Consider the following 16319-nt stretch of genomic DNA (forward strand, 5'->3'; position numbering starts at 1 on the left):
TTGAATGACTGTAAGCATTGTTTGGATCCTGACTGGGTTGGGGTATACTTTGGCTTTGTCTGTGTCTATAGTAGCCCCCAGATATTGTTGAACCTTGTTTGGTTGTAGGTGTGACTTTGTGTAGTTCACCGTGAACCCTAGCTGGTGTAGTAGCTGAATTGTCTTGTGTGTTTTGAAGACATTCCTCTTGTGACCTGGCCTTTATTAGCCAGTCGTCCAAGTATCGAAAGACATGAATTTGTTGTCTTCTTAGGTGAGCTGCCACCACTGCCAGGCATTTTGTGAACACTCTTGGTGCCGTTGTGACACCAAACGGAAGGACTTTGAACTGATAATGTTGTCCTTCTACCACAAACCTGAGGTATTTCCTGTGGGCTTTGTGAATCGGGATATGAAAGTAAGCGTCTTTTAGATCCAGTGTAGAAAGAAAGTCCCCTTCCTTCAGTAAAGGAAGTACCTGTTGGAGCGTGACCATGTGGAAATGTTCCGAATTTATGTATGCGTTGAGAGGTCTTGGGTCCAGTATCGGCCTTAGAGACCCATCCTTTTTGGGAATTTGGAAGTATAGGGAGTATACCCCTGTTCCTTGTTGATGCTGTGGAACCTTCTCTATGGCATGCTTTCCTAGCAGGGATAGTACTTCCTGCTTTAACAGTGTTAGGTGATCTTGTTTCATTGGACGCTGTTTGGGGGGGATGCTTGGCGGGGTAGATGTGAGTTCCAGGCAATAACCATGTTGGATAATTTGTCTCACCCACTTGTCTGATGTGATGTTTTCCCAGACAGGTAGGAACTGTGATAGGCGTCCCCCGACCGGTGTTATATGGTCTGGGGGGAGCTGTATGAAGTCACTGCTTTGGGGTTGGAGAGTTGCGGTTGTTATTTCCGCGACCTCTACCCTTGTTGTTACCTCTGTAGCCACCTCTAGAATTACCTCTGGGTTATGTAGGTGTAAAAGAGGTTTGTTGCTGGCTTGTACCTGTATTTTTGGATCCTCCTCTATAGGTGGACCTACAAAAGGAACCTCTTTGTGTCGGCTGTTGCAATGCTCCCATTGATTTAGCCGTTTCGGTATCCTTCTTCATCTTTTCTAAGGCCTCATCTGTCCCTGTGCCGAAAAGTGTTTTCCCATCAAAGGGTTGGTTCAGTAACGATGTTTGTACTTCTTGTTTGAACCCTGATACTCTGAGCCATGCATGTCTCCTTAACATGATGCTTGTGTTTGTAGATCTTGCTGCAGTGTCTGCCGCGTCTAGGGCGCACTTTATTGAAGTGTTAGTAATTAACTTCCCTTCTTGTATGAGTTGATCTGCCCTTTTTTGATGTTCTTTAGGGAGATGTGTGATGAGTTTCTCTAACTCATCATAATGCGCTCTGTCATACCTTGCAAGTAGTGCTTGCGTATTAGCTATGCGCCAGCTGTTTGCCGCTTGAGATGCCACTCTCTTGACAGATGCATCTATTAGTTTAGACTCTTTGTCAGGAGGTGGAGCTTCTCCTGTAGATAAAGAGTTTGCTCTCTTACGAGCGTTTGTGACCACTAGTGAGTCTAGAGGAATTTGCCCTTTAATGTATATTGGGTCTTTTGGAGCTGCCCTATATTTTTTATCGATTCTTGGGTTCAGTACCCTAGCCCTCACTGGGTCTTTGAATATCTCTGATGTATGACTGAGAAGGCCCTTAAGCATTGGTAGTGTTCCTGATGTTCTTTGTGTAGTAGGTAGTGTTTCTAATAAGAAATCCTCTATTTGAGGTTCTGCATGTAGTTCTACCTTATGATATGTTGCTGCTCTATTAAGGAGTTGTGCAAAACCAGTATTATCATCAGGAGGTGAAGGTTTTGAGGGATACAGTTCAGGGTCGTTATCGTTATCTGACCCTACATTATACTCTTCCCATGGGTCTGCCTCCTCTGGGATTGTGTCTTCATCATCCCCAGGATGTTCCCCCTCCCCTGTGTCACTCTCTACATCTGTTGTTGGTGTAGATGGTCGTGTGGGAGGAATATTTGGCCTATTCTGAGGAAGAGGAGAAGATGGTGTGTGTCTAGGTTTGGGAGAAGGGGGAGGAGTTTTATTCGTCCCCATTGTTCTCTTCTTCGGATGAGTCTTGTCGTCCGAATGTTCATTCTTCCCCTTTTTAGGTAGTTCTGTGACTACCTTGCCAGTCTTTGGGTCAATAAACAGTCCTTTGTTTATGATCAGTCCCGTGTTCCTGTGTCGGTACCGCAGGTTACGGGTCCGAAAGGTGTTTTTTCTTTTGAATGTCCATTTGTATTTTCGGTACCGAGATTTTATTAGGATCCGATTTCTTCGGTATCGAAGATGTCCCCGGTGTCGAGGGTGTTTTCGACGCCGAAACGTGCTTCGGTGTCGACATGGACTGCTTCGACTTCGAGCTTTCCTTGACTTGGAGCTTCGGTGTCGATGTGGTCCGTTTATCGGAACCGGAACCACCATGATGGGAGACCGAGTGTTTCGGTTTCTGTTTCGTTGCCGGGCTCGAAGGCGGGGCGTTGGAAACTTTTTTCGGTTGTCTGACCGGGCTCGAAGGCGGGGTCGATACCGTGTGGGGTCTGTTTTTTGGTAAAGGGACGTCGTCACTCACGGTTTGTTGGACGTCGATTTCCTCGACGTCGGACTCGTCCGCTTCAGACCCCGCCTTGTCGGCCTCTTCTTCCTCCTCTTCTGGGTGCTGGTCCTCAAACAGCTCCGGGATTGCTTGTGACTGCATTCTCGATACCTCGTGTCTTCGGGCTCGACGGTTTCTAATCGTCGATTTTGAAGAGAACGCTGCACAGGCCTCACAGTCCCTGGATTCGTGTTCAGGGGACAAGCAGAGGTTGCACACCTCGTGTAGGTCCTTGTGTGGGAACTTAGCACCACACGTTGGACATTTTTTGAATGGAGTCCTTTCCATGGACCCCGGGCTGGACTACGTCGAGTTTCTCGTAGTCGTCGTCCTTCGAACCGCGTCGGTATGGAGTGAAGTCGCGTTCGATAACAATACCGTCGATTTGGAAAGGGATACGCGCCGGTTATAACCTTTGTTGAAGTCGGTCCGGAGCGCTTCGATCCTCATCCGAACCCGATGGCGGAAAAAAACAATCTAAGGATGGAGCCGATGCCCATGCGCACTAACACCGAGAGGAGGAGTCATCTATGACGACAAAGACTTCTCCAGAAGAAAAACAAAGTGCAATCATCCGAGCCCAACACCAGATGGCGATCTATTCATAAATGTACCATCTGCAGCCCATATGCCTCGAACATCTAGTTCCCACTCGTGGTAAGGGATAGTGGTCTTGCTTAGTGAGACCACGAGGATGTTGGACACTCCTGGCATATGATCTACTTTGAGCAATATTTGATGTTGGAAAGCCAATTTCCAGATTTGCTGTGCCTGATGAGAGCGCTGATGACAGTGTAACCCCCCCTTTCTTTGTTGAGATATTACCAATGGTGGTATTGTCTGTGCATCGATGATTTTTCCATCTTGGTGAAAATCTACTTTAGTGCCAAGGCAAAAGCCTCGAGTTCCAGCTGGCAGATGTGGAGCTTTGTTTTGCTTGGGTTCCATCTGCCGCTTATTTGTAAGTCCTGGAGGCTTACGTTATGACATAGTCGGGAATTCGTGTTAGGTATGAGAGACCTTTTTGCCCGATTTGAGGGCTGTCTACCAGGGCATGGCTACTTGAATAGTTTTAGTTATTTGAACTAGGTCATCAAAGGACTTCTGTCTCTAGAGCCATTGCTTGTCCAGTTCTTCTTGAAGTGGACACATTTACAGATGGCAATTTGGAACAAGAGGGACGCAGGAAAAAAATCATTCCCATGAACGATTTGTAGATCCGGACAGCAACAGTCTTTCGGTGGATATTCTGAGCTAGCTGCAGAATCTTTACCTGACCTGTGAGGTGAAATGCTTTGCATTGTGTCTTCGAAGGCTCCCAAGAAGGTCAACGTTATGGGATGTAAGTGAACTTTTTGATAGTGGTAGGTGAGGCAGATTGATGTGGCTGCTGCTGCTGCTTGTTAACTGGGAGCTTTTTATGACCCAATTGCCCAAGTATGGAAATACTTTTATTCCTTCTTGTTTGAGATGGGCTGCTCTTGGAGATAGCACCTTGGTAAAAATTCTGGGGGCTGATTTGAGCCCAAATGAAAAAGGGTGCTGGCTACCAGGAAGCGAAGGAACTTGCAGTGTATTTGAATGTGAAAATATGCATCTTGAAGGTCTAGTTATGTTATATGATCTCCCTTGTCAAGGAGGAGTAAAGCGTCAACAGGCGGAAAGATTGCTTCTTTAGAAATGTGTTCAACCTTTGCATGTCAAGAATTGGACACCAATCTCCTGATTGTTTCTTGAAGAGAAAGAAATGGTAGTAGGATCCAAATCCCTTTGAAGTTTTGGAACAACCTCTAATGCTCCCTTTATTAGCATGAGGGTGATTTCGTTTAGGAGTGCTTTTAAGTGAGGGTGAGGTTGGTCCTGATGATTGGTTGTTAGGAGAAACTCCAGGGTGTGTCCTTGGGTGATTACATCTAGCACCTACTTGTGTGATGTTATTCTGGACCATTGGTGACGATGGTTTGGGATTAGACCTCCAAGACTGGTAGCTGAAGGGTGGTGGGCACTAAATTGATGTCACTGTTTCCTATTGGAATCTCTGCTACAAGCAGGCAATTTTTCTCTGGCTTAGTGCTTATACATAGAGAACACAATGTCCCAACAGGTAACAAATTGAAAGGCAATTTAGTTGTGTATGCAAAAAGCATTACATTAGAAGGAAACAAGGAGGCTCAATTAGTTAGTGCATGGCTTGTAATTCACCAATTTTTTGAGATCTTTACACATGGGAATACAGTTGAAAGCAGCACTGTACAAGAAAAATTCATGTGACAACCCAAAGGCACTTGGTGACAAAGTGATATATACAGGTGAGAAGTGACGACGCAAGTGATGGGGGTGAACAGCGTGAAGGGCGCAAAGTGACAAAGTTATATACAGTAATGGCTCAATGATTGATACATTTTAGTCCTTTGTAGCACATTAAAGGAGTAGTCCTGTAACTCCAGTTCTAGGGGTATCTCTGTTATAGTCATAATCTAGTGAATAGTCCCACCCATGTGCGTGGACCCCGGAGCAATCAAAAATAATCTCTTATAGTGTCAAAAAATGCAGAAAAGCATAGACACTTAAGAGAGAATTTAAAGACAGATAATGCAGCCTAAAAAGGCTACACTGTCCAGTACTTCAACTAGAAATTCCACCATAAAATCCACAAAACCGCAAAAGCCTGTACAGATTTCCCTTGCTTCACCAGCAAAATCCCTCAGGAATGATAGAGAGAAGAACCTTGACAGACAAGCCCCACAGGTTGCCATTATGTGGCTCAAAACAGGATACTGTGCCTTTAAGAGAATCTTGCAGAACCTTCTCCCAGCATCCCAGAATGCATAGCAGGTCCAACATAGTTTCAGTTCTTTTTGAAGGCGTAACACGCCAGACCTGTAGCATTCCATAAGGAATATGTCTCTCTCCACCGGGGAGGAGGGAGGGCGCTTATGACTATAACAGAGATACCCCTACTACAGAACTGGAGTTACAGGACAGAAACTACTCCTTCTGTAGTAGGGGATCTCTGTGTATAGTTATAATCTAGTGAATAGAATGGCAAGCCCATCCCCACACCAAAGCGGCGGTGGCGAAAAGAGAATTAACGCCACTACTGTGCGAACAGATTTCGCAGCGAAGCCTGCCCAACCTGAGCGTCTGCCCTGGCATCAGTGTCTAGGCAGTAATGCTTAGCAAAGGTATGGACCGACTTCCAAGTGGCCGCCTTGCAGATTTCTGCAATCGGAACATTACGGAGCAATGCTGTCGTGGCAGCCTTGCCCCTGGTGGAATGAGCCTTAGGCTTACCTCCTAAGGTCTTATTAGCTTTTTGGTAACACAGCTGTATGCAGGACACAATCCACCTAGAGATAGACTGCTTAGAGGTCGCAAGACCCGTCCCGACAGATCCATAATTGATGAACAATTGGTCTGACCTACGAATATCCCTGGTTTTATCCAGATAAAATTTCAGCACCCTCCGAACATCCAGGGAATGCAAAGACCTTTCCGCTGGAGATGAAGGATTCTGAAAGAACGTAGGTAAAGATATAGTCTGATTGATATGAAAATCAGAAACAACCTTGGGAAGAAACTTAGGGTGCGTACGCATAACAACCGTAGCAGCATGAAATACAGTATAAGGTTCTTGGCAACACAACGCCTGAATTTCACTCACCCTGCGGGCCGATGTAATGGCCACGAGGAACGCCGCCTTCCAGGACAGGTGCTGCAACGAAGCCTTATGAATAGGTTCAAAAGGCTCCTTCATCAATCTGGACAGCACCACATTCAAGTCCCATGAAGGCGAAGGAAGCCTGACAGGAGGGAACACTTTCTTCAAGCCTTCCAAAAAATCTTTGATCACAGGGATCTGAAAAAAGGAAGTCTGTGAAGGGCATTTCCTGTAGGCAGTCAAAGCAGCCAGATGAACCTTAATGGAATGAACATTAAGGCCAGACTGCGCCAGATGTAGCAGATATGGAAGGATGACATCTTCCTTGCATGTCGTAGGGTCATAGTTCTTAGACTTGCACCAGATGCAAAACCTCTTCCACTTGTAAGCATAAGAAGTCCGAGTGGAAGGTCGCTTAGCCTCCTTCAGTATGTCCATACAATCCGCTGGGAGATTCAAATGGCCATATTGCACTATTTCAGGAGCCATGCCGGCAAACTCAAAGACGAGAGGTTGGGGTGCACCATCCGCCCCCCAAACTTCGTGAGAAGGTCCGGCCTGCACGGCAGCTTCATGTGAGGAAGGAGAGACCGGTGAAGCAGGTCCGTGAACCACCACTGTCTGGGCCATTCCGGGGCAATCAGAATCATCTTCGCACTGGACTGGGAGAGCTTGATGAGAACCGCTGGAATCAGGGGAATGGGTGGAAAAGCGTACGGAAAGCTGTTCTACCAGTTGATCCATAACGCGTTCCCCTGCGTCCCGGCTGGTAGTACCTGGAGGCGATATCTCGGCATTTGCTGTTTTCGGCGGTGGCGAACAGATCTACGTCTGGAGTGCCCCACCTTGCGAAGATTTCTCCTAGTACTTCATCGTTTATGACCCACTCGTGATTTTCCTGAATCAGTCTGCTCAGCTCGTCTGCCTGAACATTCTGCACACCTGGCAGATGAGTGGCCGTTCGAGAGTCCTCGAGCCAGAAGCCAACGCCAGATAGCCTGCGCCTCCTGAGACAGAGTGCGTGATCTCGAGCCCCCCTGCTTGTTGAGGTAATACATCGTGGTCGTATTGTCCGTCTGTACAAGCAGAGAGTTGGTCCGGAAGGACGGTTGAAATGCCTTCAGCGCCAAATGAACAGCCCTGAGTTCCAGAAAATTGATGTGGTACGTGGACTCCGACGGGGACCACGTCCCTTGAATCTGCAGATCCCCGGAGTGCGCTCCCCATCCCAGGAGAGAAGCATCCGTCACAATAGTCTGAGTGGGAATGTCCTTGTGGAAGGGAACCCCTCTGAGGAGATTCTCCGCTGAACACCACCACTTCAGAGACTGAAGAGCATGCAGAGACAGTCGTATCTTGTCGTCCCAAGAGCCTCTCCTCTGGTCCCACTGATCTTCCAAGCACTCCTGCAGCGGTCTCATATGCAGCCGTGCATGTGGCGTCAGGAAGATGCAAGAAGCCATCGATCCCAGCAGCGACGACACCGTCCTCACTGTCGTGGATGGAGCGGATAGGAGAGCCCGAGCCTTCCGAAGGAGTGATAAACGTCGCTCTTCCGAAGGAGACACGCTTGCCGACAGCTTATCGATGGAGGCTCCCAAGTACTGGATGCACTGGACCGGAGTCGGGACAGACTTGGACATGTTGATGTGCAACCCCAGCTTGTTCGAGAGAACGCACGTCTTCTGGAAGTGTGCTTGAGCTTCCGAGAAGGAGGAGGCCTTGATCAACCAATCGTCCAGGTATGGGTAGACAAACACCTTGTTCTTCCGCAGGTGTGCCGCTACCACTGCCATGCACTTCGAGAACGTCCGGGGCGCAGACTTCAGCCCGAACGGAAGTACCGTGATACTGATAGTGATTGGTGCCGACTTGAAATCGCAGGAACTTCCGGTGTTTGTGTGCAATGGGCACATGGAAGTACGCATCCTGCAGGTCTATGGCGCAAAGCCAGTCTCCCCGTTGCAGCTGAGGATAAATCTGATGCAACGACAGCATGCGAAACTTTTCTCTGCGAATCCATTTGTTTGCCTGTCGCAAGTCCAGAATGGGCCTGAACTCGTTCTTGTCCTTTTTTCGGACCAGAAAGAACCGGGAGTACAGACCTCTTCCTCTTTGAGACAGAGGTACATCTTCTATCGCCCTTTTCCATAGAAGGATGTCGGCCTCCGCCTGGAGCTCGCGCAGTTGATACTGCGAGCTGACCGGAGGAATCGATGGAGGAGGGCTTATGAACCGAAGACTGTATCCATTTCAAACAATATTCAGCACCCACTTGTCCCGAGTAATTTTTCTCCACTCTGCCAGAAAAAATTTAACGCTTCCCCCCACCGGAGCGGGTAACGGACGAAGGGGAAGTAACCGCTCAGGGTCGAGACCCGGCCGGGCCCTTGTTCGCGGTAGAGGACTGCTGTCCACCTCTACCCCTCTGGCGTTTCTGGAAGGGCCTTCTGTACTGCTGCTGCTGTTGCCGCTGCTGATGTTGTCCAGAAGACTGTCCCCTTCCTCGACCCTGCGACCCGAACCGCCTTTGGAACCGACGGTAGGGTTTCTTTTCTTTGGGCTTCTCCAAGCCCACCGCCGTCAGGGTTTCAGCCTCGGCCTTCATCCTGGCCATTTCATCATCTGCGTGTTTCCCGAAGAGGGAGTCGCCAGAAAACGGCAGATTGGCCACTCGTTGTTGCGCCTCAGGCTTGAGCGACATCAGCCGGAGCCACGCATGGCGTCTGATTGATACCGTGGCAGTATCCATGCGCAGCCAGCAGGGAGATATCCGCCGCGGCGCGGATGACCTGGTTGGAAACCAGCATCCCTTCCTGGACAATCTCCATGAAGTCCTCCCTCCTGTCACGCGGAACGAGGTCCGCAAACTGCTCCATGGAGTCCCACAGTGCACGGTCGTAACGTCCCAACAACGCCGAGTCACTGGAAGCCTTCATTGTCGTGGAGGAAGTCCCACACGCCTTCCGTCCAGCAGAGTCAATCCAGCGGCTCTCCTTATCCGGAGGCACAGTGGAGGCCGGAGAGGTGGCATGTAGCTTCCGAGCCGCCGTCACAATCACCGAATCCGGTACCGGATCCTTCCGCAAGAAAGCCGGGTCCGACTCTGGTGCCCTGTATTTCTTGAGGAGCCTGGAAGGGGCAGCTTTCACCACCGCCGGCGCAAGGAAGAGCTGTTCAGCCGGCTCAACCAGTCCTGGCACCAAAGGCAGTAGGGGGCGAGACAGGTGTTTCGTATGCAGCGTCTCAAAGATCACAGAAGTTGAGGGCGTCGGGCCGTAACCTTGATTCCCAACTTCGCAGCCCCTCTCAGGAGAACCTCCTGGAACGTGCCAATGTCATCTATCGGAGACACCCTAGTCTCGGTGAATCCGACAACGTAGGTGAATACGAACGGGTCCCAGAGGCCGAACGAGACCTGGACCTATGCCTCCTATGGCGATGTCTGGATCTCGAGGAGGATCCGTGTCCACTCCTAGATCTCTCTCTCCTCCCTGAGCGAGACCTCGATCTCCTGGGTCTGGGACGCTCGGCCGGCTTCCCCGGCTCGGACGTCTTGGGCTTAGGAGGAACCTTCGACTTAGGAGTCTTCTTCGGAGGTGTCGGGAATCTGGGCATCGACACCGATCTCGGCGGAACCGGAGGAGGAACACCCGGTACCGGGGCCTGCGGTCCGGAAGGACGAGCAGGCAGAGGAGGCAATGGAGGAGGAGTCGGAGCCCTCGGAGGAGGACCCCTAGGCAAAGGAGGAGGAGGTGTAATAGTCTTCTTAGGGGTATACACCTCAGAGTACGCCGTTCCCGGCGAGCCATCATCCCGTCCTGACTGAGGGGAGCCCCCCACAGTCTTCGGCCTGTCCTTATGACCCCCTGACGTTGAAGACTGGTGTTCAGACGTCGAACGTGGTCCCCTCGACGTAGAGCGGCCCTTCGGCGTCGACCGGTTTACATGCCTCGGCGTCGACCGGCTTCTATGCCTCGACATCGATCCGGACCAGATAGACGATCGAAACCTCGACGACGATCGCTTGTGCCTCGGCGTCGACAGCGACCTCTTAGACCGCCTCGACGGCGACCTCTTCGAGCGCCTCGACGGCGACCTCGATCGCCTCGACGTCGACTTAGTCTTCGCCGGAGACCCTTTCTGCCTCGACGGCGATCTCTTCCGCTTCGACGGCGGCCTCGACGACGATGATGATGTCCTTGACGGCGAACGGCGGTGTCGCCTCGACGGCGAGCACCAACGCCTGGTCCGTCGACGCCGTCCACTCAACGTAGACGACGAAGAAACCGTCACTGGGTTCGACGGCGGCCGGTGTAAGCTCCTCGACGGGCGACGTTTTCTCGACCCAGAGCCCTGGGGAGACTGGGAACTGGCCGTGGACCTTCCTCCCGACGTCGTGGTCGGAGCCACCGATCCAGACGGAGAAATAGGCCGCTTGCTGGACTTCCTGCCCCTGGGGAGCCCCCCCAGAGGCCACAGCATGGGCAGATGAAGCCCCAGCAGACCCACCTTGAGCCTTCAGCCTCCTCTCCTCGAGGCCCTGAAGTCTGATCTTCCTCCTGTCTTTCAGGGTCCTGCCAGAGAAGCCTTTACAGATCTCACTTCTCTGGAACATGGGAAGAGGGCAGGCAGAGGATACACACCTCATGAGGGTCTGACTTAGCCATCTTCCTGGAGCACTCAGGGCATTTGTTGAATAAAGAAGGCATATTCGACAAAAAAAAGAGTGCAAACACCAAGAAGAAAAGTCACAAAGTACTTTAAAAGTACTCAAAAACGAAATTTCAATGAAAAAACACTAAACAACCCTAAAAAGGGAGAGCTCAATGCTCCAGGGTCCTGCTCGCAGGAGCCGGAAAAAAGAACTGAATCTAAGTTGGACCTGCTATGCATTCTGGGATGCTGGGAGAAGGTTCTGGAAGATTCTCTTAAAGGCACAGTATCCTGTTTTGAGCCACATAATGGCAGCCTGTGGGGCTTGTCTGTCCAGGTTCTTCTCTCTATCATTCCTGAGGGATTTTGCTGGTGAAGCAAGGGAAATCTGTACAGGCTTTTGCTGTTTTGTGGATTTTATGGTGGAATTTCTAGTTGAAGTACTGGACAGTGTAGCCTTTTTAGGCTGCATTATCTGTCTTTAAATTCTCTCTTAAGTGTCTATGCTTTTCTGCATTTTTTGACACTATAAGATTATTTTTGATTGCTCCGGGGTCCACGCACATGGGTGGGACTATTCACTAGATTATGACTATACACAGAGATCCCCTACTACAGAATCATAGTTATGAGCCAAACGCTATAGTGCGCCAAACAATTGCGCTGTAGTGTCGACAGCGTTTCGATCCACAATGGTTTGGGATCCTCTACAGCAGTGTTTCCCAAACTGTGGTCCGCGGACCCCCAGGGGTCCGTGACACATTCCCAGGGGGTCCGCAGGCAACAGGTTTAAAAGCACAGGAAAGTTTTATATAATTAGCAGCTTTCCAGCAGCAATAAAAGTGTCAAGATAAAGCCAGTGATTAATGTACCTGCTGGGGCGTGAGGAGAGTTTTGTTTAGTGGCAGCTTTGACTTAACTAATGTAGCACAGAAGGTTAATGTGCCTACTGCAAAGAACGTGTAACATGCATTTTAAAAAGCAGCATTTTATGTGCCTAGGTTCGTGGTTACTGCTTTTGTCACAGAGATTATTTTGTTACTGTGCACTTCACAAGTGACAATCGTAATGTAGCAGAGGGACCTATAAACTGTCAAAGAGCTGCTTGCAAACTGCATGGTACCAGTTAGTAACTTTTGTTTTTTCCCAGTTATTCATTATCCTGATGCTGCTAAAAAGATTTATTTGGGTGGAAATACATTTTTAATGTTAAAGTCAGTGCTAGCCACTGTGTTATGTTCTGAATCCTGAGTTTGTGCTTTTCCAGACCAAGCACTCTTTAAACATTTTATATACACACTGTTTTACATGTACGATTCAATGTCTCTATATGTGTGTGATGTAAAGTGCTCTGACATCCTACAATGGTATGAGAGATGCTATAAAACAAATGAAATACATGTGACAGAGGGGCTATTACTTCAATATAAAATACTATGGGCCAGATGTACGATCCGTTTTTATATGCGTGAACGGGTTCGTGAACCCGCTTTCACATGCAAAAACGTATTGGGCCATGTACATTGCCTATTTCGCGAGTCGCAGTTGGTTTGCGACTCGCTAAATAGGTTTTGCAACTTGCTATTTGGAAGGGGCATTCCCTTCCAAATAGCGAGTCTTAAAACCATGTACAAATGTTTTGCGGTCGCAAAACACTCGCAATTACCACTTACTTCAAGTAGATGGTAATGCATTTGCAAATGGGAAGGGGTCCCCAGGGGACCCCTTCCCCTTTGCAAATGCATGCAAAATTATTTTTTACGGGCAGGCAGTGGTCCCAGGGACCTCTGCCTGCCCTTAGAAAATGAAACGAAAACGTTTCATTTTCTTCTTTTTTCAAATGCATGGTAAATGGGCTGCATTTTTTTTTTTAACTGCTTTATTTAAAAGCAGTCCCAGACATGGTGGCCTGCAGAGCCCAGCAGGCACCATACCTAGGAGGGCTGGCATTCCCACTAGGCTCGCAAATTGCGAGAGGCTCATTAATATTAATGAACCTCGCAATTTGCGACTCCATTAGGTATCCGAAACAGTGTTAAACACACTGTTGTATATTTCATTTAGCGACTCGCAATTTGCCACTCGCAATGTGTCGCCAATTGCGAGGCGCTAAATGAAATGGTCGTACATCTGGCCCCAAAATCCTTAGGGTCAGATTTACAAGCCCCTTGCTCCTCTTTTACGCCACCGTTGCGTCACTTTCGTGATGCAGCGGCGACGCAAAAGATGCGCTATGGTGCAGGGTATTTAAAACGTCACGCATCTGAGAGATGCGCCACGTTGTAAAGCCCTGCGCCAGAAGGAGGCGTTCCGGCGCAGGAACTCCTCCTAAAAGTGGCTGAGTGAAATATACAAGATTTCCCTCAGTCACTTTGGCGCCCATGCTGCGTCAAAACCCTGCGCCTGCTTGACGCAGGCGTAAGGATTGACGCAGCATTAACAAGATTCGGCCCCCCAGAGCATTGCTGGAGCTGTCGCGCTTGCAACGCAACTCCAGCAATGCGCCACCTTTACAGCACAGATGCGTCATGCATCTGTGCTTTTTTGCCCCATGAGGCGCAGCATTGTAAATGCGTCACATCAATGGTGGCGGAGGCATGGCGCACAATAAGTGGCACATCCCTGCTGATATGCATGGATGCGTCACTTTCTTCGAATTACTGTTTTAATATTTGAAATTTAACTCATACAAATTGCTTGGGGGGCCCCGGCTTCCAGTGGTGACTCAATGGGGGTCCTCAGGAGTCAAAAGTTTGGGAACCACTGCTCTACAGGACAGGGTTGACGAGTTGGTATAGTGCTGGTATTCGGAATGACGCTGGCTCAATGTTGTACCAAGACGTCAAGGTGTGATGGAATCCATGGAGAAAATTGAAGTGTATCCTACGCGGATATCCCAGAAGATACGGTAACGCCTCAGAGTCGGCGTATCTGGATAGGGGAAGGCGTTCGTGTCCAGATGGAAGAGTAGCAGCGTCTGAATAAATCCTTACTGCTGCGGGGACCTGAATCACAAGCTGAAGTTCCGACCTGCGATGATTCCCTCATGATTCCTTTATGATAGAAATGCACATTGCTTTATTATAGTACCGTGGGACTCCCACTTCGATGACCGGGAATGATTCAAGCATGAAAATCTATGACCCAATACTAGAGAATTAGAGGTTATGAAAAAGGTCATTTCTGCAGGTAAAAAGTTTTACGGTTTAAGTGTTTATGGTGTGGAAGGCACAGGTTTGCCCAAGAAACCCAAGGTGCGCAGTCAAGGCTGTACAGATAAAAGTAGCTCAAAGCACACAAGTACATTGAAATGCCCTTTTTGATTTGAATGCCCTGCTAAGAGTGCAATTCTACACTGAAGAACCAGTGAGATCTACATATGAAACCCAAGGTGCGCAGTCAAGGCTGTACAGATAAAAGTAGCTCAAAGCACACAAGTACATTGAAATGCCCTTTTTGGTTTGAATGCCCTGCTAAGAGTGCAATTCTACACTGAAGAACCAGTGAGATCTACATATGAATCCATCTTGATGTCATTGTACATCAAGTAGCTCTTGAATTTCACAAGACCACTAATCTAAGCAATGGTTGCAGCTGTATAGCATTACTACCAAATAAGGTTGATTAGCGTTGGTTTAAGTGCAAAAAGGACTATCTATCTTAACCTGCAATTAAACAGTTGCTGAGCCCCCAACACTCAGCAGAATTCCAAATCCTGGGGACATGAGCAAATACAAGGGTATATTGTGTGATGGTCATAAGATACCTGGTGCAAGCAGCAAATGCACTTTGGAACATCATTTAAAGAGATCCTACAATTTAGGTTTCATGCGGAGTGATTACTCTAACCCTCGCATTTTGAACCCTCCAAAGTTTAACATTCAACCTCAAGAGGCTACAATTAAAAGCACTGCAATAGACAGAGCAAGTCTGTGCTAGTCCTGACAACCAGAGGTTTTGATAGGATAAAAATTGATTGTATCTTTCTTTACTGAAGGACACACCTCCGAATCTCCTTGAATAGTCAACCTATGACTCTTAATTCAACAGCGCTAGTATAACCATACATTAGGGTTATATAGCTCATACACAGTGGCCACATACATGCTAGATAAATACTGTTATTCTTATCACAGATAGGAAGGCTGCAAATACTCACCAGCTGTCCAGCAAGTAGAGGCATATACTCTATGATTGCAAGTCGCACTCTCCATTTGGCATCTTCAGCCAGCTCCACAATAGCAGGAAGGAGGGACTGAGAGAGTTGGCGAATCCCAATCACTTCATTCACACAGTCAAGATTGGAGATGATGTTCAGCCGCACTTCAGGACACTGTTTAGAGGAAAAAAATGAGATTGAAATGGAGAGAGAAGTAAGGCCATATTAGATTATTTACTACACCAAGGAACGAGAAAAAGAACAAGCAAGTGGGGAGCACAGGCTGAAAGTAAATAAGATGTGTGAGGGAGGGTAAATATACACAACTGGAGCATTTTTAAATTGCCTTTCTTCTACTGTACACTGTATGGAGGCAGAGAAAGAAAAGTCTGGTGTCTCTTGGAAGGGAAGGTTCTTGGCACTTAAGGGGGAAGTCTGAGTGCATCCTATCTCCACTGTTTAGCTTTTATTGAGCCAGCCTTGGAGTCTGTACTATTGCACCAACAGTAACGTGTTGAATTTAAACAGCAAGGAAGTGCCACTGATATATCCTGCCTCCTGATAATTATAAAAAAAGCTGCTACAAGGAGGAAGAACAGACAAAATATTTAACATTCAGCAAGCACAGTGAAATATCGGATGGTTACAAGTTCAAATGGATATGGTCATTTTAGTTCTTCCTATTCACACCTTTGATGGCAGTCCTCTGCCATCTTCAGTATACCTACAAGTTCTAACACTGGTAGGGGAGCACTCTGCGTAATACAACTGGATTTCGAAGTCTTGGGCACAGTCACTGAGATCACTGTATTCTTAGTTCAACTACACAGAACAACTTTCTCAATCCCCCAACCTAGTTATCAATTCTCCCTTAAACCCCACTTACCCAAACTATAGCTCACCATTCCAGTTACTTCCCTCTATCCAGCGATTATGGTCAGAAGCTAAAAGAAGTTTTTATCTTGCATCAACTGCCTATTCAATACATTGCTACTTTTTTTTTTAAACGGGCATGTACCAATATTGAGAAGATTACCTCATCCTTCAGTTGAGCCAGGAACAGAGGTAGAAGATGTTCAATCGTGTTATCTTTACCAAGGATAGTGGATAATCCCATAATAACGGAGGCCAGGGCAGACTTCACATGCTGGTTTGTGTCAGAAACCAGTTCCTACAATTCAAAAGGTATTAGATCAAACAATTCCAACTTCA

At 48.1% G+C, this 16319-nt stretch overlaps 1 protein-coding gene across 1 annotated transcript in view; it reads right to left on the reverse strand.

Moving 5' to 3' along the window:
* PPP2R1B (protein phosphatase 2 scaffold subunit Abeta) overlaps positions 1-16319 on the reverse strand; it is a 128105-nt gene that overhangs the window by 43520 nt on the left and 68266 nt on the right. Inside the window, exons 9-10 of the mRNA XM_078682310.1 lie at positions 16144-16278; positions 15108-15281 (exon numbers count right to left, since the gene is read on the reverse strand). Of these exons, the coding sequence (XP_078538436.1) occupies positions 15108-15281; positions 16144-16278 (309 nt within the window). The remainder of the gene's footprint in view (positions 1-15107; positions 15282-16143; positions 16279-16319) is intronic.

This window comes from Lissotriton helveticus, chromosome 3_1 (genome assembly GCF_964261635.1).
Source record: "Lissotriton helveticus chromosome 3_1, aLisHel1.1, whole genome shotgun sequence".
NCBI lineage: Eukaryota > Metazoa > Chordata > Amphibia > Caudata > Salamandridae > Lissotriton > Lissotriton helveticus.